At 45.5% G+C, this 24,652-nt stretch overlaps 1 protein-coding gene across 8 annotated transcripts in view; it reads left to right on the top strand.

The window, feature by feature from the left end:
* Positions 1-24,652, top strand: part of PTPRS (protein tyrosine phosphatase receptor type S) — a 353,020-nt gene that overhangs the window by 169,344 nt on the left and 159,024 nt on the right. For all 8 annotated transcript variants that reach the window (XM_087922613.1, XM_087922619.1, XM_087922620.1 and 5 more), the window contains exons 4-5: positions 941-1,082; positions 16,003-16,191. In XM_087922613.1, coding sequence (XP_087778739.1) covers positions 941-1,082; positions 16,003-16,191 — 331 coding nt within the window. The remainder of the gene's footprint in view (positions 1-940; positions 1,083-16,002; positions 16,192-24,652) is intronic.

The raw sequence follows: 24,652 nt of genomic DNA, 5'->3' as shown, positions 1-24,652 counted from the left end.
GATGCAAAACTACAGTTATCCTCAACTTACGACCATCGTGAAGACCAGAATCTCCGTCGCTCAGCGATGCGGTCATTAAGTGAGTCAGCAAGGGACCGTGCCCAATTTCATGAAGTATTTTGCTGGGCTCATGAAATGAACCCGGCTTTCTGGACACACAGCTCTGGAAGTTGGTCTGTTGTAAAGATTGTGGTTTTTTACACACACACACACACGTTCCTGGGAAGCTGATCCATTGAAAAATTTGTGATTTTTTTTTTATGCACACTTGCACACATTCCTTGGAAATTAGCTGTATGGAAAGAGGGGTGGATAAATAGACATATATACACTCAGCTCTGGAAAACCGGTCTGTTGCAACAATTGTGGTAGTTTTTATACACACACACACACACACACATACACACACGTTCCTGGGAAGCTCATCCGTTGCAAACATTGTGGTTTTTTAAAATGCACACTTACACACATTCCTTGGAAATTAGTTGTATGGTGGTTTTTATACACACACACCCCTCATGCACACACATATACACACACACACACACGTTCCTGAGAATCTGATCTGTTGCAGAGATTGTGATGGCTTTTACACACACACACACACACACACACACACACACACACACACACACGTACGTTCCTGGGAAGCTGATCCATTGCAAAGATGGTGGAATATTTTGTTTATGCACACTTACACACATTTCTTGGAAACGAGTGTGTGCAAAGAGGGATGGATAAACAGACACACATACACAGTGGGAAGTTGGTCTGTTGCAAAGATTGCGGTGGCTTTTATACACCCACACCCACAAACACACCCACAGACAGACACAGAGACCCGGGACAATGGCTGTGTGCAAAGAAGGGATGGATGGATCTCCTCTTTAATTAATTAAATGGAATTAATTTCCTTCCTCTCTTTCTCTCCCCGATCCAGACCATTGAATACGACGATGGTGCCGGAGCGGTCTTGAGGATACAACCCCTCCGGACGCCCCGAGATGAAAACATTTACGAATGCGTTGCCCAAAATTCGGTGGCGGAGATCACGGTCAATGCCAAACTGACCGTTCTGAGAGGTAAAAAAAAAAAAACCACTTTGAATGAATAAGTCTTCATGTGTCTGGAAGTTGCCCTTCGGAGGTTGAAAACTTTGCTTCTTAATCTGAAATTACTTCAAAATGCAAATGATCAGGCTCAATGCTGCTATTTAAAACCAGCATAATCAGAGCTGGTATGAAGAGGTGTCCTCTTTATGCCTGTGGAAAACTGCCGTGTTTTCCCGAAAATAAGATTGAGTCTTATATATCAATTTTTGCTCCAAGAGAGGCATTAGAACTTATTTTCCGGTTAGGTCTTATTATCAACTCATAAAATATTTCTATGGCCATTTTATACTTGCCAACAGAAAGGGGGGGGGGGGGAAGGGGTTTGAAAGATCAGTGCGGCAGCTTGGAAACTGAAAGTGCATTCCATGCATAGTTTTTCAGAGATTGTAGGGAGGCGACTGAAGTTTCTTCCACTGCAAAAATCTACTTGGAGACCATGATTGATCACTCTTGGCTATGGATGTGTCCCGTTGGAGAATATGAATTATGATACACCCAGAGGGATGGGGGGAAAACCATGGTCAAGGCTGACAATGACAATGAACGATGTGTCTCAGAGTCGGCTACACCCAGGCAGTGCCGGACCTGTTAACTCCCAATCAATCCTTTTGAAGTTTGGAAGTTTGGCTTGAGACTCATGATTTAAATGTGGGTAACTGCTGGAATCCTGACACTTATTTTCAGGGAAATACAGTTCCAAATGTATCCATCCATCTGACAATCTTAACTGGGGCTTATTTTGGAGTAGGGCTTATATTACGAGCATCCTGAAAAAAATCATGCTAGGGCTTATTTTCTGGTTAAGTTTTATTTTCAGGGAAATAGGGTAGCTGTGGTTTACGTCAGAGTTAAATATTTATATGTTTGCAGCTCAGAATGGGGTACGGTAAACATGTATTTTGATGTAGGTTTGTCTGTGGTTGGAATCTACTTTAAAAGTTATAGTTTGCCTTTACGATCTGCTCCTCCCTTTTTTATGATCCAGGGTGGAAAGATAGAACAGTAAATTTGCACAGCTGAATTTTATATCAAATTGCTGCCATCAGATACCAACCAAAATAAAACAAGGGGTGTCTACATTTTTTGCTGTGTTTCTCCAGCTTGGCCACTTTTTAGATATCCCAAAGTTGGAAGGGACTTTGAAAAACATAAAATCATAGACTCCTAAGGTTGGAAGGAACCTTGGAGGTCCTAGAATCATAGACTCCTGATATTGGATGGGACCTTGCAGGCCATAGAATTGTAGGTCCCTAAAGATGGAAGGGGCCTTAGAGGTTGTATAATCATAGACTCCTAGGATTGGAAAGGACCTTGGAGGTCATAGAAACATAGATTTCTTGGGTTAGAAGAGATGTTGGAGGCCACACAATCATAGAGTCCTGTGGTTGGAAGGGACATTGGAAGCCATAGAAACAGTTTTCTAGGTTTGGAAGGGACCTTGGAGGTCAGATAATCATAGACCCCTAGGATTGGAAAGGACCTTGGAGGTCATAGAAACATAGATTTCTAGGGTTAGAAGAGATGTTGGAGGCCACACAATCATAGAGTCCTATGGTTGGAAGGGACATTGGAAGCCATAGAAACAGATTCCTAGGGTTTGGACAGGACCGTGGAGGTCAGATAATCATAGATTCCTTGTGCTGGAAAGGACTATGGAGGTCATAGAAACAGATTCCTAGTGCTAGAAAGGACTATGGAGGTCATAGAAGCAGATTTCTAGGGTTAGAAGGGACCTTCGAGGTCATAGAAACAAACTTTCTAGGGTTGGAAGGGACCTTCGAAGTCAGATAATCATAAGAGAGAGAGGGAGAGGGGGAGAGAGAGAGACAGAGAGGGAGACAGATGGGCTCCAGCATGAATCCGGAAACTCGCTGGCTTTGCTGGCTGAGGAATTCTGGGAGTTGAAGTCCACAAGTCTTCAAGCCCACCATCTTTCTCTCTGTCAGGCTCTTTTCATTGCATCCCCACTCAGAGTGGGTGAGGGTCAGCAACCCACTGAGCCTTCCTCCCCTGTCCCACCCTCCCCGTCTCCTTGCTACTGGCTCCCTCCTGATCCTCCTCCTCTGCCCCCTGCAACCCCCCCCCCCACAATTTTTTGCATTCCTTCTACCAACGCGTGTCAAGGCAAGGAACGGTTTTTGATCGGGTGAGCCCCGCGCTCCCCTCATGCTGTTTTCCGCTCTTTTCCACAGACGCCCCTGCATTATGCCCAAAACCGGCGCGCTTGTCGCTCCTTCCCACTCATGCCCAGAAGGTGCGATCCAGGCTATGTAAAGATCTGTATCTGTGGAAGGATGGCAATCTGCGTTTCGAAGCATCATCACTCTCGCACGTCGCCTGCGTCTCCAACTTCCTCCCACACCTAATATTCCCGCACACGGGGGCTTCCTGGTTCCCCGAGTTCAGTTCACGTTCCAGGGGGCAGAAGGAGGAAGGGCACCCCGTAAATGTTGCGGTGTCCTCACCCACTGCGGGGTGGCAGATAAAAAGACCAAAGGAGCCCTGACACGGGGGTGGGGTGGGGTGTGGGCGGGAGAACAGGACAAAACCCCCATTTTTTGTCCTGAAATCCCTGGTTTCTTTCACCCATACTTCGCCATTATTATTTTATAAGTAATTCAAAGTGGTGAATGTAGTGAATACTCTCCTTCCTCTTCCAATTTTCCGCATAACAACCCCCCTGTGAGGTGGGTTGAACTGAGAGAGAATGCTGGTCCAAAGTCACGCAGCTGGCTTTCACGCCTAAGGCGGGACTAGAACTCACCGTCTCCTGGTGATTGGCCCAAAGTCACCCAATCAGCTTTCATGGCTGAGGCGGGACTAGAACTCACCATCTCCTGGTGATTGGCCCAAACTCACCCAGTCAGCTTTCATGCCTAAGGTGGAACTAGAACTCACCATCTCCTGGTGATTGGCCTAAACTCACCCAGCTGGCTTTCATGCCTAAGGCGGAACTAGAACTCACATCCTGGTGATTGGCCCAAACTCACCCAGTCGGCTTTCATGCCTAAGGTGGAACTAGAACTCACCATCTCCTGGTGATTGGTCTAAACTCACCCAGCTGGCTTTCACACCTAAGGCGGGACTAGAACTCACCATCTCCTGGTGATTGGCCCAAAGTCACCCAATCAGCTTTCATGGCTGAGGCAGGACTAGAACTCACTGTTTCCTGATTTCTAGCCTGGTTCTTTAACCATTAAACCAAGTTGGCTCTCCAATAGGGATGCTTTGGTTCAATTTTATTTTCCCAGAATTCCCTGGCCGTCTTTCTACTCTTGTTCCTAGTAAATGGAGGCCGTGAGGGCCAGCCCTTTGAGGTAGGCCAAGCTGCAAAGCCCAAATCATATAGAGCAATGCTACTTTTTAGTCAAGGTAGTCCTTGCTTACCAACTGCCTCATTTAGCAACCATTCAAATTTATAGCGGTGTTTAAAAGAAATAGCAGCCGATCCTCACATTTATTGCTATTAAAGCATTCCTTGGTCCTGTGATGGCCGTTTGTCACATCAACTAGCTTCCCACAAAGTCAGTGAGGAAGTTGGCAGGAAGTCACAAGTTGTGCTCGTGTGAGGTTTGCTTAATGACTGTAGTGCTTTGCTTAATGACCAAAGCAAAAGTAAAGTCACCTCTGGCAGTGATGCGATGTTTTGCTTAATGACTGTATCACTTAGCCACAGAGTTTGCCATAATCATCACTAAACGAGGGGTTTTTTGTATGTGAAGACTACCCCATTCTATATAGGTAGTCCTTGACTTATGAGCACGATTCAGCCCAGAATTTATGCTGCTAAGTGAGAAAGTTGTTAAGTGAGCTTTTCCCCATTTTACGACTTTCCTTGCCACGTCTGTTAAGTGAATTGCTGCAAATTGTTATATTAGTGACACTGGTTGTTAAGTGAATCCGGCTATATCAGAAGATCTCAAAAGGGGATCGCATACACCTGCAGGACTCTGCAGCTGTCATAAATATGAATTAGTTGCCAAGCAGCCAAATTTTGATCACGTGGCCATGAGGATGTTGCAACAGTCATAATTGTGAAAAATGGTAAAAAATCCCTTTTTTCAATGCCGGAGTAATTTCAAACGGCCACTAAATGAACTGTTGTGACTTGAGGACTTCCTGTACGTATTCCTATCCCAGCTGATTTTTGTTAATTTCAATATTTAATGCCTTAAGGGTTATACATTGTCATTTTTATTGGGTTGTAACCTGCCTGCAGTCACTTGAAAGCAAGATGGATAGCAGATAAAGTTAATAAATAGGTAAGAGGTACAGTACAGGTGATCCTTGACTTACAACCACAGTCGAGCCCTAAATTCCCAGTGTTGTGGTTCGCTGGCAGACAGCAGCGAATCGGACAGTGGGGAAGAACGGGGATCATTCAGGGAGTCTGGGGAGGACTCAGACGAGGGTCCTGTGTCCAATGCAGAGATGGGGCCAGGACCATCTGGGAGTGGAGTGCTGCCTCTGGAGCCTCCGGCGTCTGGCAGCAGCAAGGCAGAGGAACAAGGGGAGCCTGTTCCCAGTGTGCGTGTGTGCACAGAGCTGCTAGAAGGCAAGAACAGCTGAGACAAAAGGGGTGACTTGGGAGTAAGGCTGGGAGGTGATTGCCCCTCCCATAAGGGATAAAGGACAGGCAAAGGTGACGAAATCTTTGCAGGAAGCAAAGTCGTTCACTCTGTTCGAATAAATCCTTGAAGCTGTGTGTGGACTTTGTACTTCGATTGGTTTTTTTATGGTTAATTTGGCACTTGTTGTTGGCAGCAATTCAAAAGAAAGAAAGGTGGGTGCTTATCTCGAGGAATGTTTGGGACACGTTACCAGCTGGGAATGAAAATAATTCCCAGCGCTGAAATAAAACAAGAATTGTTTTAACTAAGTGTATGCTTAATCGTGGTCTCAGGAAGAATCCTTGGTCAAAACAAGTAGTTCAGTGAGTTTTGCCCCATTGAATGACCTTTCTTGCCAGAGTTGTTAAGTGAATCACTGCAGTGGTTAAGTCAGTCGCATAGTTGTTAAGTGAATCTGGCTTCCCCATTGACTTTGTTTGTCAGAAGATTGCACAAGGGGATCATATGACCACGGGACACTGCGACCGTCATAAATACGAGCCAGCTGCCAAACATCTGAATCTTGATCACGCGACCATAGGGACGCTGCAAGTGTGACAAATAGTCATAAGTCACTTTTTTCAATGCCGATCGCTAAAGAACGGTCGTTTAAAAAAAGGTTTGGACGTTCATTAAACAAAAGGTTGTGAGTCAAGGATGATGAGCCAGCCATGTGCAGCAGCAGCCAAAAAAGCCAATGCAATCCTAAATTGTATTTAACAGAGGGATACAACCAAGATCAAGGGAGGTACTAATACCACTCTATAAAGCCTTAGTAAGACCACACCTAGAGTCCTGCATCCAGTTTTGGTCACCACACTATAGAAAAGATGTTGAGACTCTAGATAAAGTGAAGAGCAACCAAAATGATTAGGAGACCGGAGACTAAAACATATGAAGAAAGGTTGCAGGAACTGGGCCTGGCTAGTCTAGGGAAGACAAGAACCAGGGGAGACATGATAGCGGTCTTCCAATATTTGAGGGGCTGCCACAGAGAGGAGGAAGGGGTCAAGCTATTTTCCAAGGCACCCAAAGGCCAGACAAGGAATAATGGATGGAAACTGAACAAGGAGAGATTCAACCTGGAAATAAGGAGAAACTTTCTGACAGAACCATCAACCCATGGAACAGAAGTTGCCCTCGGAAGTTGTGGGAGCGCCATCACTGGAGGCTTTCAAGAAGAGACTGGACTGCCATTTGTCAGAAATAGTGTAGGGTCTCCTGCTTGGGCAGGGGGTTGGACTAGATGACCTGCAAGGTCCCTTCCAACTCTGATTATCTGTTACCGGTTGTCTGACTACCTGTAACAGAATCTGGCAAGTCTGAATGTAAGTCTCCACTTCCTCCCTTCTCCTTATGAGAAGAACCTCTAAGTGAAGGAACCCCAACTGTGGGCCACGGCGCACTACCAGGTCATGGCCTAATTGCCACTGGGCCGGAAGAGCACGCACAGCCCCAGTCGTGCAAGTATCCGTGCGAGCATCATGGGTGGTTGCAGCCCCACTCACCTGAGCATTGTCACACCCACTCTCAGCCCGACTCACACGAGAGTCTTCGCTGGCGCTCACGGTCCCACTCACACAAGCCTCGTCACAGGTGGGCGGTCCCCTTTGCGTGAAGTTCGTTGCGGGCACTTGCGGCCTCCCTCGCATGAGCGTCGCCATGAACATCACAGGCACACGCAGGCACATGCTTACATGTATGCCTGCCCCTCCCACCAAATCATTCCCCTCTTTCTCTCCCTCCCCCCCCCCCCAATTTCCCTGCTCTAGGCTACTAACCAGGAAAAGGTTTGGGAACTCTGCTCGGAGTCGTTTTCTCACATTACAGCTCCGAAAACCAGACTCTTGTTTCTCTTATCTGCCTTTCTTGTTGGCGGTTCTTCCTCCTTTCTCCTGTTGCTCAAGGTCCTTCCCACTGCCCATTCCATCGAGAGACAGCCTCGCAAACGGTTACACGAGCGGCACGTAAATTTTAACAATCGTGAGGTAAAAAAAATACAGCAAAGCAACCAGGCACCCTCACAAAAGCGACAGCGAGCCATGTCCAACCCAACAGGTGTGCTTCACATGGGCTCAAAGGCACAGGGAAGCAGGTGTCTCCTAACAGGTAGATAGCGATGCAGAAACAGAGACAAGACTTGAAAAGAAAGGAGGGAGGTGGGGTGTTCTCCTAATAACCATGGTTTGACAAGCCCTGGATCGGCACACAAGCCAGATGGTGCGCCTAGTTTATCCCACAGAGGGACCCCGGCGAGCGCACAAGGCCCGCACCATTGCCGCTTTGTTGGCGTTGGCAAACAGGAGAGTGTCAACGAAGCGGGGACCGCTTGACAAGAGGACGCTGCCCCAACCAGCTGCTGCACACTCATTATGCAGGCGACGCCACGCTGCTTCGCGCAGTTTCTCCCCGACTCCCACGCTGGGCTTGGAAGGCCTCATTAAGCGGCATGTTAATTGCCGGGGCTTTCTGGTTAGCAAATGAGGTTGCCACTCACCCGGGGCGCAGTGGGGGGACTGGAGAGGAGTCGGATCCCGCTGGCCCGTTGCCAAGACTGGAGGATGCGCGACAGGAGGTGGCATTCAAATCCTCACCGACAGCCAACGGTTGGCATTAACAGAGAGCTTGGAAGAAAACAGCGTGGCACGGATTGCCACAGAGAAGGCAACCGAGTGTGTAGATAGCAGCCAGTCCCAGAGGTGATATCTTTTTGTGCACGTTGGCACGTGAGTTTCCAGCACTCCAGAGTTTTCCGACGCAGATCTGGGAGTCATCAAACCAAGGGAAGCAATCTCGTTGCCTCTTGAGTGCGTTACAACTTTCACATACAACCGTAAGGGAGCCTGCCCATCATGGCTGTAAGTCCTGATGGTTGTTATTTTACAAGTTTTTAATTTGTAATGTCAAATGCGGAACTACGAAAGCAAATAATAGGAAAAATACGGGAGGGAGGGAGAGGGGAAAAGAGGTGTGCAGGGAAGAAAAATTACGAGCCTGTTAGGAGCATCACCAAATAATTCCAGTGTCTGCGCTTGCTTTCTGAATGTCACTTTGGGAATTGGCCTAAGAAAATACATTTTATAGCTGTTCAAAAACCCACCTGTGAATCTCCTTCAGTGGGGCATCTTGATTAAGACCCCCTTTGTCTTCAAAATGCTGAATAAGCTAAATTTGGGGTGGATTTTTTTCATGATTATTACAGGTGGTCATCAATTTACCGTGTCAGTCCTTTTAATTGCCGGTAGTTTATAATGTAAAATACAAAAGCGAATAATAGGGAAAACAGGGGATGGAAAAAGGAAGAGAAAGGTGTAAAAAAGAAGGGGGGGGGGGAGGAAAAGTTATTGACTTCCTATTCCCTTTGGTGCAGTAGAATAAGATAATAACATCAAACCTCAACTTTTTACTTTTATGCAATAATATAAACTAGCCATTTCTATAACAACAAACCTACCTGATCCTCCTCCTCCTCCTCTCTGAACTTTTTCCAAAGGCTCAACATCTTTTTGGTAGCTTGGTGACCAAAATTGGTTGCAATATTCCAAGTGTGATCTTAGACTTAGAAGAACTTTATTGTCTCTTTGAAGGTACACTAATCAGCATTCATTAAAATAAAATTACGTTTCGTACAGCTGTCATAGGGTCTCCGCCTCTAATATAAACAGGACAAAACGAATAAATAAACACAAAAGTTATGCACATGCCCATCTATATTATATGACACAGAGAAACAGCGCAGTTTAATTCAGATGTATACATGTACGTACACGGCGAGAGAAACAAATTTTGCAAGTTTGCCGGATGGGTGGCATAAGGAACAAAGCGGTTACAGATTTCGATAGTCCTGCTAGAAATACCTCGAATGCCTAAGGTTTTTATAAAGTGGCACCTTGTTTCCCCAAAAATACAACCTACCCTGAAAGTAAGTCCTAGTTTGATTGTTACATGTGCACCCAATATCAGTCCTACACCCAAAATAAGCCCTAATTAAGACCCCACCCCACTCCAGAGTGGACGGGTAAAAATTAAGCTAGGGTGCGGATGGGTGTGTGTGGAGCCGCCCTACTACTTACCTTTGGACCGTTGTAGCCAGGCCTGGCACACCCCTGACCCCTGCCTTGCTGGCTCATTGCTGCTGGCAAGGCTAGCAAAGTTTTCCTGAAAACCGCTAGAGCTGATAACAAAGCTCCGGATCGATCCTGAGCTCTGTTATCGGCTGCAGAGGCCTTCAGGAAAGCCTTGCCAGCCGCAGAAGAAGTTCCCGAAGGCCCATGAGAGTGAAAAGACTCGTGCAAGTGAGGTTAGTGTCAACTCATAAAATATTTCTCTGGTCTTTTTAGAGTTGCCAACGGAAAGGGAGGGGGGGGGAGCAGTGCGGCAGCTTGCAAACCGAAAGCGCATTCCATAAATAGTTTTTGAAAGATAGTTTCTAGGCGACTGAAGTTTCTGCCGTGCAAAATTCTAACTGGAGAGCGTGATCGATGACTCTGGGCTATGGAGGTGTCCCGTTGGAGGATATGAATTAGGATACAGCCAGGGGGGGGGGGGGAAACAGGCTCAAGAGTGACAATGAAATTATGTGCTTCAGAGTCGGCTGCACCCAGGCAGTGCCGGACATGTTAACTCCCAATAAATCCTTTTGAAGTTTTGGAAGTTGGGCTCTAAGACTCATGATTTAAATGGGGGTAACTGCTGGAGCCTTGACAGTTAGCCAGTAGATGACATCCCCCCCCCCAAAATAAGACCTGATGCCTTTTTTGGTGGCAAAAAAAACCCCATAAGACAGGGTCTTATTTTGGGGGAAACACGGAAATAATACTTCCACGTGATTACCAGCGCCCGTACGTGTCCCTGCTCGTATCCATTGTACGTGTCCATTGTACGTACATCCAAGCAGCACATATTTTTCCCATCCCATGGACGGGAAAGGATAGGGGTCATTTCTACAATCGATTCTTTGCTTTCCTGAATGCCGCTCACCGCCCCTCCTTGCAGGCTGCAGCTGTGTTTTGCAGAGGCAATAAATTCTTTGCAAAGGCATGCATTTGGGACCGCAGGATCTGGAATTTAATTTAGGGGCATTTGCAAACCTCTGGTGTTTTCTCTTCCACCGAAATCTGCTCTCCCCGTTTTATGTTGTTGTTATTGTTATGCGCCAAAGGAGTCCAATCGACCTGTTTGTGATACGTTTGTTAAAATAACCCGAAGACACCAATTCTTAAGCATTCATTTATTGAAAAGTCTGCGACTTTAATCAGAAAGGGTGGAGTGCATTAGTCTGTCTGTGTGTCAGAGCGGAAGAAGCTTCTTTGGATGAGAAGCGAAACATCTTCTAAAGAAAGACCAGAAAAGTCCAGTGGCCTCCTGAAAAAAAAGAAGAAAAAAAAAGAGGACCTTTGGGTCTGTCTGTTTGCTTACCGATAGCCCTTGACTTATGACCGCCATCGTTAAGTTGCACCAGTCATTAAGGCGGCTGATGTGATGTGAGCGACTCGGTTTTATGACATTTTTTTTACGACCGTTGTTGAGCCCACAATTATGCTCATTAAGCCGTGCCAGTCGTTAAGTGGGCCGTTACGTGATTGACTCGATTTTATGACCTTTTTTTGAGGCAGTCTTGAAGTGAATCCCCAGGGTTGCTAAGTGAGTCTGAAACTGTTTATTGAACTCATTCTCCTCAAGGGGCAGATTTTGTTGGAAATAAATGGTTTTTAGCAAAATAATTGGATGGATGATGAGTGGGTGGATAGGTGGGTGGATGGATAGATGGACAAACATGATAGATAGATAGACAGACAGATGTGTGTGAGAGAGAGAGGCAGGCAGGCAGGCAAATAGACAGATGAAGGTTAGATAGACAGAGAGAGCGCTGATAGACAGATAGACAGATCAATAGATGGATGGATGGTTGGATGGATAGACAGACAGACAGACAGATTGATAGATATAGGGATAGATAGATAGACAGACAGATAGATAGATATGCAGGGATGGATGGATAGATAGATGGATTGATAGAGAGATAGAGAGATAGATAGATAGATAGATAGATAGATAGATAGATAGATAGATAGATAGATAGATACAGTAGATGATAGAGAGAGAGAGATAGGGATGGATGGATGGATAGATAGATAGATAGATAGATAGATAGATAGACAGATAGACAGATAGACAGATTGATAGATATAGGGGTAGATAGATAGACAGACAGATAGATATAGGGATAGATATAGGGATGGATGGATGGATGGATAGATAGATAGATAGATAGATAGATAGATAGATAGATAGATAGATAGAGACAGACAGATATAGAGATAGACAAGACAAAGAGATAGGTAGATAGATAGATGATAGACAGACAGACAGAGATAGATAGACAGACAAATAGACAGATAAAAATTAGATAGAGATGATAGAGGATTGATTTAAATTGTGGTCACTTGATTGTGGAACACTGTGAATGACTATAAATGCAGGTCAGTTGCCTGACACCCAACATGAGGTCACATGACCTTGGGGAGGCCTGACTCCTACAACCTCGAATCCAGGTCACATAAGCATGTTTTGGGGGATCTGTTGTAACTCAAGGGGACTACCTGTCCTCCTCACTTTTTCTACCCTGCCCCAATCAGGCAGAGACCCATCCGGCTTGGCTTTGTTGGCTGAGCGGTGCTCCTTGTAGAGAACTCCACCAACCGCTTCCAGGGAAGCAACCATTTTCTGGGTTCTTTTTTTGTTGTTGCGGTTGTCCACATTAGAGGCAACCGAGCGCCCATCTCTTGGGCCACTTCAATAATTGAGCCCTCTCCCCCAGGGGAAGCCCATTTGCCACCCTGCCACCCGTCCCCGACCGCATCTTCAAATGATCCTGTCCCCAGCCACGCTGGGTTTTGGTGCTAATTAAACTCGAAGGAATTTTTTGCACAACCTGGCACCAGATCAACATTTTTTTGCTTAATGAGAAAGGCTCCGGTCAGAAGTGGGGGTTGTAAGCCTTCCCGAAGACTGCCCACGCACTCATCATAATGGACACCCTGCCTGTTCAGAGGGACCCCCCAGCCCCCCTTCCTCTTCCTTGCTAGATTAATTAGTTGGCGAAATTAAGCAGGGGGGGCTCAGGCCGGGAAAAGGGGGCTTCGCTGGGAGTGAAGCTTTGGAGCGCGACGTCACCGCCAACCAATGGGAGGCACAGCATTGTTTTTTCAGTCTGAGATATTATGAGCTGCTCTTAGGTAGGATTGATAGGTAGATGATAGAGAGATGTACCTGATTAATAATAAAACAGATAGAAAGATGATGGATGGATGGATGGATGGATGGATGGATGGAGATACTGGTAGGTAGGTAGATAGGTGGATAGACAGACAGACAGACAGACAGATAGATGTAAATACCGGTAGGTAGGTAGATAAGTGGATAGATAGATTAGATTGATGGATAGATTAGATGGATGGATGGATGGATGGATGGATGGATGGATGGATGTAGATGCCGGTAGGTAGGTAGATAGGTGGATAGACAGACAGGCAGGCAGGCAGACAGACAGACAGACAGATGTAAATACCGGTAGGTAGGTAGATAAGTGGATAGATAGATTAGATTGATGGATAGATAGATAGATGGATGGATGGATGTAGATACCGGTAGGTAGGTAGATATATGTAGATACTGGTAGGTAGGTAGGTAGGTAGATAGATAGATGTAAATACCGGTAGGTAGATAGATAAGTGGATAGATAGATTAGATGGATGGATGGATGGATGGATGGATGGATGGATGGATGGATGGATGGATGTAGATGCCGGTAGGTAGGTAGATAGGTGGATAGACAGGCAGGCAGGCAGGCAGACAGACAGACAGACAGACAGACAGACAGACAGACAGATGTAAATACCGGTAGGTAGGTAGATAAGTGGATAGATAGATTAGATGGATGGATAGATGGATGGGTAGATAGGTGGATGGATGGATGGATAGATAGATAGATAGATAGATAGATAGATAGATAGATAGATAGATAGATGTATAGATACCGATGAATGGATGGATATAGATACTGGTAGGTAGATGTAGGTAGGTAGGTAGATGTATAGGTAGATGGATGGATGGAGGTAGGTAAATAGGTAGGTAGCGATAGATACTGGTAGGTAAGTAGATAGATAGATAGATAGATAGATAGATAGATAGATAGATACTGGTAGGTGGGTGGTTGGGTAGGTGGATGGACGTAGATACCGGTAGGTAGGTAGGTAGGTAGGTTAGTTTTCGGCCTGCAGAAGCCTTCCTCAAGCCTTTAGAAGGCCGAAAAAGGCCTCAAACCGGTCAAAAATCAGCTGTGAAGCGTGCGCATGCGCAGTGAGGTAAGTTTGCCTGCAGCTCGCATTCTAGCACAAATGGTTCTGTGTGCCACCTGTGGCACGTGTGCCATAGGTTCGCCATCACCGGTGTAGGGTCTCCTGCTTGGGGGCGGGGGAGGTTGGACTATATGACCTACAAGGTCCCTTCCAATTCTATCAGTCTAATCTAATCTAAAGGCAGTGGTTGAGAAAATTACTGGGCATAAACTGTTTGGTAAAGCGTTAGTTTAACATTAGTATTAGTTTAATATTATGTGCAGATCTGATCTTTCGCCCGAGATAATATTATTGAGGCGTAACACTAATATAGGTAGTCGTTGACTTACAACCATTTGTTTAGCGACTGTTGGCACTGAAAAAATGACTTACAACCTATTCTTGCGCTCAGGACCTGTGCAACATCCCCATGGACGCGTGATCACAATTCAGATGCACATTTACAATGGTTCCATCGAGTGGTGCGGTGGCCTAGAGGTGGAGCTCTCGCCTCACAATCAGGAGGCTGTGAGTTCGATCCTAGGTAGAGGCAGATATTTCTCTCTCTGGGCACAATGAGAATATATCTGCCGAACAAAACTCCGCATTGGTGACAGGTAGGGCATCCGGCCAGTAAACACTCAGCTCCATTCAGTTGCCCAGACTTCACCCTGCAAGGGATTATGCGGTAATTGACCCCCCATTTGTGACCTTTCCAACCAGCAAAATCAATTGGGGGGGAGCCGGTTTCACTTAACGACAGCATGACTGACTTAACGACTGCTGTCATTCACTTATCTGCCGTGGCAAAAAAAACATGAAAAATAGGGAGTGACTCATTTAACAACCGCCTTGCTTAATAACAGAAACACTGATCCCAATTGAGGTCATAAGCCAAGGATTGGGCCATACTCCAGGTTGCTCCCTGTGAGCTCGGTTGGCCGTATATGTGGGGTTTACTCGGGGTTCCTAGGCAGCAGCTTGCCCTGCCGGTGTTAGTGGGGTGTGGTTTTCTCCCTTGGTACAGGTAGTCCTCGACTTACAACAGTTCATTTAGTGACCCTTCAAAGATACAACAGCACTGAAAAAAGTGACATGGCTGTTTTTCACACTTACAACCATTGCAACATCCCCATGGTCATGTGATCAAAATTCAGATGTTTGGCAACTGACTCATATTTATGACGGTTGCAGTGCCACAAGTGATCCATTTTTCCGACCTTCTGATAAGCAAAATGTGGGAGCCAGATTACTTAACAATTGTGTTACTAATTTAAGAACTGCAGTAATTCCCTTAATAACTGTGGCGTGAAAGTTCGTAAAATGGAGCAAAACTCGCTTTACAACTATGCCTCTTAGCAATGGAAATCGCTGTGGTTGTAAGTCAAGGATGACCTGTAGTTTAAAACTCAGCCAGCACTCAGATAAGCGGGGATTGACCCCAGACAAACTGTCATGCCCCCGTCAGAGTCTGAATCCGAGGAGGAAGACGAACAGCTTACAGGGAGTGGGAGTGTGGTTCCGTGGGCTGTGGAGGAGGCTGGGGAAGGGCAAAGTCCATCTGGGCAGAGTAGGAGAGAGATAGAACAAGGGAGAGGAAGTTCAGAGGAAGACCCAGGCCTAGCCCTTCTTCCTCCTAGGGCATGCAGGGAGGAACGGAGAAGGGAGCAAGGTGGGTTGCTTGGCCTATGGGAAGGAAAGAGCCCTGATTCCCTTCCTTAGTCACACCTGGGAATGAGAGTTTAAAAGAACTGGATGCTGACTGCAGCTGCTGCTGGGAGCAAATGTGACATTGGGGGCAAAGTTGGAGCTAATAAAGGGAGACTTATTGATCATCTGACTGTATTGCCTTTGTGCCACGCCCGGGGGTCATCACACAAACACTCTGCTTTGATACATCCAAGGATTCTAACCCTTCTCTTCTTTGCTGGCTTTCAACAGAGGACCAGTTGCCTCCTGGATTCCCGGTCATTGACATGGGCCCTCAGCTGAAGGTGGTTGAACGTACGCGGACAGCTACGATGCTGTGTGCGGCCAGCGGGAATCCAGATCCAGAGATCACTTGGTTTAAGGATTTCTTGCCTGTTGACCCCAGTGCTAGCAATGGACGAATCAAGCAACTAAGATCCGGTAAGGTATACGAGACGTTTCCTGTCTTGTCTTTCTCTCTCTTGGGTGGACATTCTCTTTGACGGATAAATTTGTATCGGTTTATCGAAGTACAAAATACAAAGAAAAATAATGGGGAAGTAAAGAAGGAAAAAGGGAAGAGAAAAACGTGTAGGGGAAAAAAAGGGAAATGAAAAGAAAGCATTGATTTCTGAGTCTTTTTAGTGCCATAGAATAAGGCCCAGGTGTTAAACGTGCTGTGTCACGTTGCTGTCACATGATGTTTTTCCCCTTTGCGGAGCTGGGGTGGGCGTGGCCTGCAGGTGACACATCCAACCCATGGACTGTCAGTTTGACACCCCTGGAATAAGTTAACGACAGAGCTTCTACTTTTTTACTTTTGCACAATAATTACATACTACCTATTTCTATAAAAAGAACCCTATCTAAGGAGCAAAACCCAAAATCGAAGTTTCATTTTTTTTCCTCCCCCTACCGCAAGCAGAAAGTCCAGAAGTGGTTTCCAAGGAGACAGCACGAAGTCCAGAAAGCATCTTGAGTTGACTTTCTCAAAAACGTATCCGCTGTTACTGTCAAGATGATTTGGGTTTTTTTTAAACATATAATCGTTTATTATTGTGGACGTAGACGGGAGTGGGATTCTCCTGGTGTTACAACCGGTTCGCTAATTGTGCGTGCGCCTAACGCGGGCTGCGTACGCGTGCCCGGCTATCACCGTTACTTACCTTCAGTGTTACTTTGGGGAAGTAACACAGCTGAGGCGTGGCAATCCGCTCTGCTGTGCGAATCCGCTGAGCAGATATAGGCAGGGTTGGGATCCGACCAACACAACAACCGGTTCGGGGAGTGCGCGCTTGAGCGTCAAAACACACGCTGTGCACGCTACCTGCTCCGGTAACCTTCTCCAGCTGACGAGCGGAGGAAAACGCAGCCACTAAAGAGTCCGGGCGGGTGGGTGGGCCAAACAGCAGACCCAAAACCTTGTCCCAGCGAACCGGTTTGGTGTCAGCTGCTCTTCGGAGCTACCAGTTCTATAAAACCGGACCGAACCGGTAGCATCCCACCCCTGGACATAGATGAATAATTTTCAAAGCCTGATGATTCTGATGTATATTCGCTTTTCTTGTGGGGATTAAATCCCTTTTTGGGGGAGTGTTGACGTATCCGTAGAGATTACAGCAAAGTACGTGCCACAATTTGGGGGCAAGAATTCAAACGGATTGTCCCTGAATATTCGGTGTACATGAGAGATACCAAGTTGCTTTGTCCCTTTCTCCTCCTTGTCCCCTCTATTTAAATGTCCTTGCGTGTCTTTTTAATTTTTACTGACAATGAGATCAGCTTTGACTTCCTATAAGGGGGTGAAAAAAAAGTGAATTAATTTCAAATCAGCTTCCAGTGAGAAGCGGTCTCGTCTCGTGGTGAATCCAAATTCCATAAACAAAGCTGCTGGCCTTCCTTCGGGCGGAGAGGCCTCACCTTGGTGGCCTGCAAGCCTGCCCCAGTTTTATTATTTGTTTTCTTATCGGCCCTTTAATTAAAGAGAAGCTGTGAAGCAAAGCATCGGCCTGGCCGCTGTTATTTTAATCTCCAGAAATGCCTCAGAGATAAATATGAGCTCAGTTAGCAGGTTGGTGGGTTGTTGTTTTTTTTGCAAAGTTAAAAAAATTTCAGGCAACTGCAACTCAAGGGGTTGCTTAGGAACTGGAGTTGTTGTTGAGGGAAATAAGAGTTTGAGATCCTGGAGATGTGGTTATATTGTCCGGCGTGAGATAGAAGGGTGAGAAAGAAAGTCAAGATAATCCTGCCTTGATTTTCTTAGCAGTTTTTCTCAAGCTTGGCTATTGGAAGACGTGTGGACTTCAACTCCCAGAATTCCCCAGCCAGCCATGCTGGCTGGGGAATTCTGGGAATTGAAGTCCACGCGTCTTCCAATGGCTAACTGTGAGGAACACTGGTTTAGGATAAGAAAGCACAAAAAAAGGACATTTCAACAAGGTTTCAAGAATCTCAGTCTACATGTGAAATAATTTTCCTAGAATCCATTGGGGTGTCTCTTTCTTGAAAGGTTGACACCCCTACATCTAAGCTTATAATAATCCTCATAAAGAAATTCACCCAAAAGAGGTTTAAATAGCGGCCTTCTTCTGCAGATCTTCCAAGTGTTGTTGAAATGAGGATCGCACAAACCTTTAATAATAAAGATTATTATTATATAAGATGCACCGGATGAGGCCTGGCGTTTTAATGAACGCAAGCAAGTGGAGCTTTCTGGGTGTACCAGAAAGCGTTTGTATATGTGTGTGAGAGTGCACGGATATTGTATTGCTACCGAGCAAAAGAAACTCAAGGTGTATATCTGTAGTACAGGTAGTCCTCAACTTATGACTACAATTGAGCCCAAAATTTGTGTCGCTAAGTGAAAAATTTGTGAAATGAGTTTTGTCCCGTTTTACCTTTTTTCTCGCCATGTTTGTTAAGTGAATTACTTCAAGTTGTTAAGTGAGTAGCATGGTTATTAAGTGAATCCGGCACCCCGTTGTCTTTCCTCATCAGAAGGTCCTAAAAGGGGATCACATGACCTCAGGACACTGCGGCCGTCATAAATGTGAGTCAGTTGTCATGCATCTGAACGTAGATCATATGTGACTATGGGGATGTTGCAATGGTCACAAGTGTGAAAAATGGTAGTAAGACACTTTTAAAAGTGCTGCTGTAACTTTGAAAGGGCACTGGGCGAACTGTTGTAAGTTGAGGACTACCTGTATACTGTATAAATGCGTTTAAACACTCATTTTTTTCCTTCTCTCTGGGCAAAATTTTTAGGAAGGAAGCTATGACATTCACCCTTCCTTATCCTGGTTTGTGGGATTGTGGCTCCCAGAGTTTTAGGAGTGCAGGCCCAACAGGCTGGGGGATTGTGGTATATGCCACCCTATTGGAACAAGGCATTGTGGGAATTGTAGTCCCAACACATTCAAGAGTTAGAAACCACAGGCTTGACTCTTCCCAGACTACAGTTCCCAAGATCCTTAGGGTGACACGTGTAGCAATGAATGCCATGAACAAAACAGACACTGGCGTGTGCAGATACCGCAGCCCTGGCAAAAGGTTTCTCTCTCACCGCAGGCTAACAAGTGCGTCTGTCCGGAAGATGAATCATTGTCTGCCATAACTATTCATCTCCGCCCCCTGCCTTTTATCCCCCAGACCTAGGGTGGGACTTCACTAGCAGCAGCGGCTCTTCCATCCCAAGGACCAGCCCATAGATTTCCACTGCTCTCCTCTCCTCTGCCTTCTGTTCATCTGCACATCAGGCACTGGACACAGCTATTCCTCCTCTTCCTCATCAGCCACCTCCAGACCTGGGGGCTGTTGACTCTCCATCTGAGGGCTGACGGACGGCTCAGGCTCCGCCTCCATCTCTCTCTCTCTCTCTCTCTCTCTGTCTCTCTCTCTTTCTGACAGCACCGTTCCCTCTTTCCCCTTGGAGCTACCTGATGCTGATCCTGACTCCCACGCCTCCTCCTATTCCTCCTCTGATTCGTCTGCTGGAGGGTTATTCCCACAAATACTAGCAGGGCAAGTTACATCATACACACGGGGAGCAGGCCCCACGCTCCCTCATACTGATAACGTTCCCTAGTTGGGTAATGAAACGTCCGTAAGCGAACAGCCGAGCGCAGAGAGCATCGAGGATGCCGTAATCACCGCTCACATTCTGTGGATTTGGGCATTTTAGCGTTGCCTCCATCCATCCATTAAGTTGCTTTCCATTTGACGTTCCTTCTTCAACAGTGTGTTGCCTTTCCCTCTGGCGTCCTCTCTCTCTCTCTCTCTCTCTCTCTGTATGTTTTGTGTCCCTGCGTACCATGCCTGGCGTTTTGGTGCCTCTGTGCGTGTTTCCATTTGGAGGGCTCTTTTGTCCAACGACGACGCTGAAGTTTCCCTTTGATCTTCTTTTTAATGCCATTACTAAGGATAACATTGGCTTCCCCACCGGGAGATGTAGGTAGGAGCTCTGCTTGTTTGCAGATCAAGCGGGCTCATAAAGAGAGCACATGTCAAGCGAAGCCTTTTGCTGCTATCAAAGGCGAAAAAAGATTGAGTAAATTAAATCTGTTTGGCAGAGGCAGTGTTGCAAAGTCTGCAGAGAGAGATTGCCTTCAAAAAAAGAAAAAAAAAAGCCCAGAGAATTTTTGCAATTGGGACACCAAGGAATTGCATTCGTGGCTTGATAATATAGCTGGATTGACGGCTCCAATAGAAGCCGGGCTCAATTTAAATGGTTGTGATATGTTGCCTTGATTCTACACCCTGGAACTTTCTTCTGTGCATGGCTGCTACCTTTTGAAGCATCACTCTAAAGCTGTGTTTATTGCTCCTTTTTTTTTTTTGTTTCCCCTTGCTAAGAAGAAAAGAAAGGTGTCGTAATATTTTCTTCATTTGTGTTGAGTTGGGCTGTCAGATCCGAAGCTAATGGTCTCCAGAGGCTGGATAAGAATGTTTTCTAGGTTTTCTTTAAATTCCTAGAATTCTGAATGGAGTGCCATTTCTACGGGAAACTTTCAGAGGGAGGGAGGGAGGAAGAAGAAATAGAGGAGGAGAAATAGGAAGAAGGGGGAGGAGAAATAGGAAGGAGGGGGGAGGAGGGAGGGAGGAAGGAAGGAGAGGAAAGGAAGGAAGGAAGAAGAAACAGCAGGAGAAATAGGAAGAAGGGAGGGAGGAGAAATAGAGGAGAAATAGGAAGGAGAGGAAAGGAAAGGAGAGGAAAGGAAGGAAGGAATGGAGGAGAAATAGAGCAGGAGAAATAGGAAGAAGGAAGGAAGGAAGGAGAAAGAGCAGGAGAAATAGGGAGGGAGGAGAAAAAGAAATAGGAAGAAGGAGAAGAGGGAAGAAGGAAGAAGGAAGAGGGAGGGAAGGAAGGAATGGAGGAGAAATAGAGCAGGAGAAATAGGAAGAGAGGAAGGAAGGAAGGAAGGAAGGAAGGAAGGAAGGAGAAAGAGCAGGAGAAATAGGGAGGGAGGGGAAAAAGAGAAATAGGAAGAAGGAGGAGGAGAAGAGGGAAGAAGGAAGAAGGAAGGGAAGGAAGGAAGGAATAAGAAATAGAGCAGGAGAAATAGGAAGGAAGGAGGGAGGGAGAAAGCAGGAGAAATAGGGAGGGAGGAGAAAAAGAGGAGAAATGGGAAGAAGGAGGAGGAGAGGAAGGAAGAAGAAAGGAAAGAAGGAATAAGAAATAGAGCAGGAGAAATAGGAAGGAAGGAGGGAGGGAGAAAGCAGGAGAAATAGGGAGGGAGGAGAAAAAGAGGAGAAATGGGAAGAAGGAGGAGGAGAGGAAGGAAGAAGAAAGGAAAGAAGGAATAAAAAATAGAGCAGGAAAAATAGGAAGGAGGAGGAGAGGAAGGAAGGAAGGAGAGAGAAATGGAAGGTAGGAAATGAAGAAGTAAGAATAGAAGGAGGAAGAAGTAAGTATAGAAGGAAATGAAGAGAAGAAAGGAGAAATGGAGGGAAGAAAGAAAGGATGGAATGAAAGGAAGAAATCATTCTGTCAAGTTGTAAAGAGAAAAGAGATTACAAATATATATCGTATCCTCTGGATAAAAGGCATCTCAGGATCATTTGAGATCTTCAGTTGATGGGGGGAAAGGTCCACCTTACTTGGGAAGAAAGAGGAGCCTGCTGTTAACATCGCTGGAGGAGGAGAAGAGAAAGGGAGGAGGAGGAGGAAGACATGATAATTGACGTGTCAATGCCAGGACTAGTATACTAGAAGACAAAGAACTGCGGAAGATCAGAAAGGATCGAGATCTGTACACTGAAATAGAAAATTATGGCATCAGCCAGGTGTGGTGATCCAAACGGTTATCCTCACACTGGGTGCCATGCCGAAAAACCTCGAACGGTTCTTAGAAAACTTTCTGGACCCTTGGGAGGGTGAAAATGGCCTCCCTGGGGCTCGGAAGGCCCACCTGAGGCCAGAAGCAGGAAGTCCCCGTAGGCCCCGCCCATGATGGCCCCACCCACCCAGCAACCAGTGATTCGCTTAACAACCGTGGCAAGAAAAGTCGTGAACTGGGGTAAAACTCACTTCACAAGTGGCTTTGCTTAGCGACAAAAATTCTGAGCTCAATTATGGTCATAAGTCAAAGTCTACCTATAGTCAGTTCCTAACAGTTCCTTGGTTAGGAGGACCTAACTGTGAATCGAATTGTACCTTACTCATAATACTAACGGCCATAATAATAATAATAATAATAATAATAATAATAATAATAATAATAATAATAATAATAATAATAATAATAATAATATAATAAGAGAAGGGATAGCACCAATGGTGAGAGACGCCTTTGGTGCAGTCTCAAAATATCTGGAACCCCCCTTGAGTGCCCATTGGCATTGAAAAAGAATCCCCATCTGGTCAATTGCAAAAGGCAGTTTGACTCAAACTGCTGACATCCTGGAAGGATATCTGGAAAAACTAACAAAACATTCCTATTTGCCTATCCCAGGTCCCTGGGAAGTTGATCAAGTCCAATTCCAGAGCAGCCATTTTGAGCCTCCCCTCCCTCAAAACAGAAGCCCACCGTCCCTCCCACACCCTTGAAGAATTCGGCTCTTGAGGTTTCTGGAAACGTGTCAAAAAGGCTAATTGGCGTCCTCTTTCTCGCCTGGTACAAAATCCGTGGTTGCGTTGAAGGGTGACTGGAGCTGAATCATTTATTTCTCGTCTCCTACGCTGTTCTCCATGTTGGCAAAGTTCACCTTTGTCGTTTTGAGCTCGGCCCCGTTCTGCACCGGCAGTCCACGCAAGGGTGCGAAAAATTTTGCTTTCTTTCTTTTCCCTCCACCTTCTCTGAGAAAACACAATAGAACTGTAGCAAATTAGCACCCACCCTTCTCCTAGAAGAATGAAATATTCTAGGAAATATTAAAAAGGCAGAATATTATACCTCCCCGGATGCTCTTCAAACGCCCCCACCTTTAAAAAAACATTTTTTTAAAACCTTTATTGAAATTTGAAACATTAAAATAGAAGTAAATCTAAAAATAAGTTTGTACACTTCTCCGTCTTCTTCGACAGTACTAAAAGATCTTAGTTATATTCATACATTTCTATACATTTCTAATTAATTATATGCATATGCATATTTATATCTTGTTCTGATCTATATATTACATATTCCTACTATCTATCCGTTGATATCAGTTATCCCAATTTGAGTAATATTCTGAGTCTTCCTTATTTGTTTAATTCTGTAGTGAGTTTGTCCATTTCTGCACAATCAAAAAAAAATTGGATTGCTAAACAACCTGTCAGTATAGTGACCATTTTCCAAGAGTGTGCGACTGCAGTTCTCGCTGCTGTTGGTGATGTGTGAAATCAAATATTTTATTTTTTTTAGAATACTTCCCCTTAATAATCCCCAATAGAAACAATTCTCTTCGGCAGTGCGTAATTTCATTTAACCATTTTTGTATTTTGGTCCAATATTTTTTAACTTCCAGGCAAAGCCACCATACCTGAAAAAAAAGGTACCTTGCACCTGTTTACATTTCCAGCAATTAGGGTTTAAATTTGGATGCATTTTTGCAAGGCTAAACCACCAACAATAAAAATAAAACATCTCGTATTGGTTTTCTTCACATGTGGTGGATTTTGTTAATGTATAGTTTTTGTTCCAGATTTTTTTCCCAGTCTTCTAGGTCAATGTTGTATCCAAAATTTTCCTTGGTCCTTTTACTATTTCCTCTTCCAAATCAAAATTTAATAAGCCCCCACCTTTGTTATTCGCCCCAGAAAGACTGACCCAGCTTATCTATAACACAAAAGACCTTCACTCTCAGGACATGATGGGACTAGTCCTCTACCTATCTCACCACATGGCACCTGGGAAAATTGCATCACCCAGCAAGATTCAACCAAGCCTGGGACTCAAGACAACCCACAAAGTTACCACTGCATGCCCCCACTTGGAGCCTGACAGCCAATAAGATACTTGCCCTTGCCACAGGAACAGGAAGCTCCAGTTCAAAGCCCAAGAGAGGGTATAAATATAGCTCACTCTCCCCTCCATGTGGTCGGCTACCCAGGACTTCACAACCAGGGGGTCCTGTCCACCCTTAAACCATCCTTCCAAGCAGCCTCCCTGTTTCCAGTGTCTTTCTCCCCGCTTGAGACTGAACCCAGAGGGACGTTTCTTCTGAGATAACTTAAAGGGCTCCACTTTTCAAACGGATCCATTCGTTCCCTGTCTGCCCAATTCAGTTCCACCTGCCAACCCTACACCATCAGAATCAGGATAAAGCTTGGAAGGGACGCTGGAGGTCTTCTAGTCTAGCCCCCTGCTTGAGCAGTTTGAAAACCTATACAATCTCAGACAAGTAGCTGTCTAGTCTCCTCTTAAAAACCTCCAGTGTTGAAGCACCCACAATTTCTGGAGACAAGTCGTTCCAATTA

The sequence above is a fragment of the Pseudonaja textilis genome, chromosome 1 (genome assembly GCF_049901715.1).
Source record: "Pseudonaja textilis isolate UNSWEBS1 chromosome 1, rPseTex1.2, whole genome shotgun sequence".
Taxonomy (NCBI): Eukaryota; Metazoa; Chordata; class Lepidosauria; order Squamata; family Elapidae; genus Pseudonaja; species Pseudonaja textilis.
Note: the sequence above shows the minus strand (reverse complement) of the source record. Positions and strands in the feature narration are given on the sequence as shown.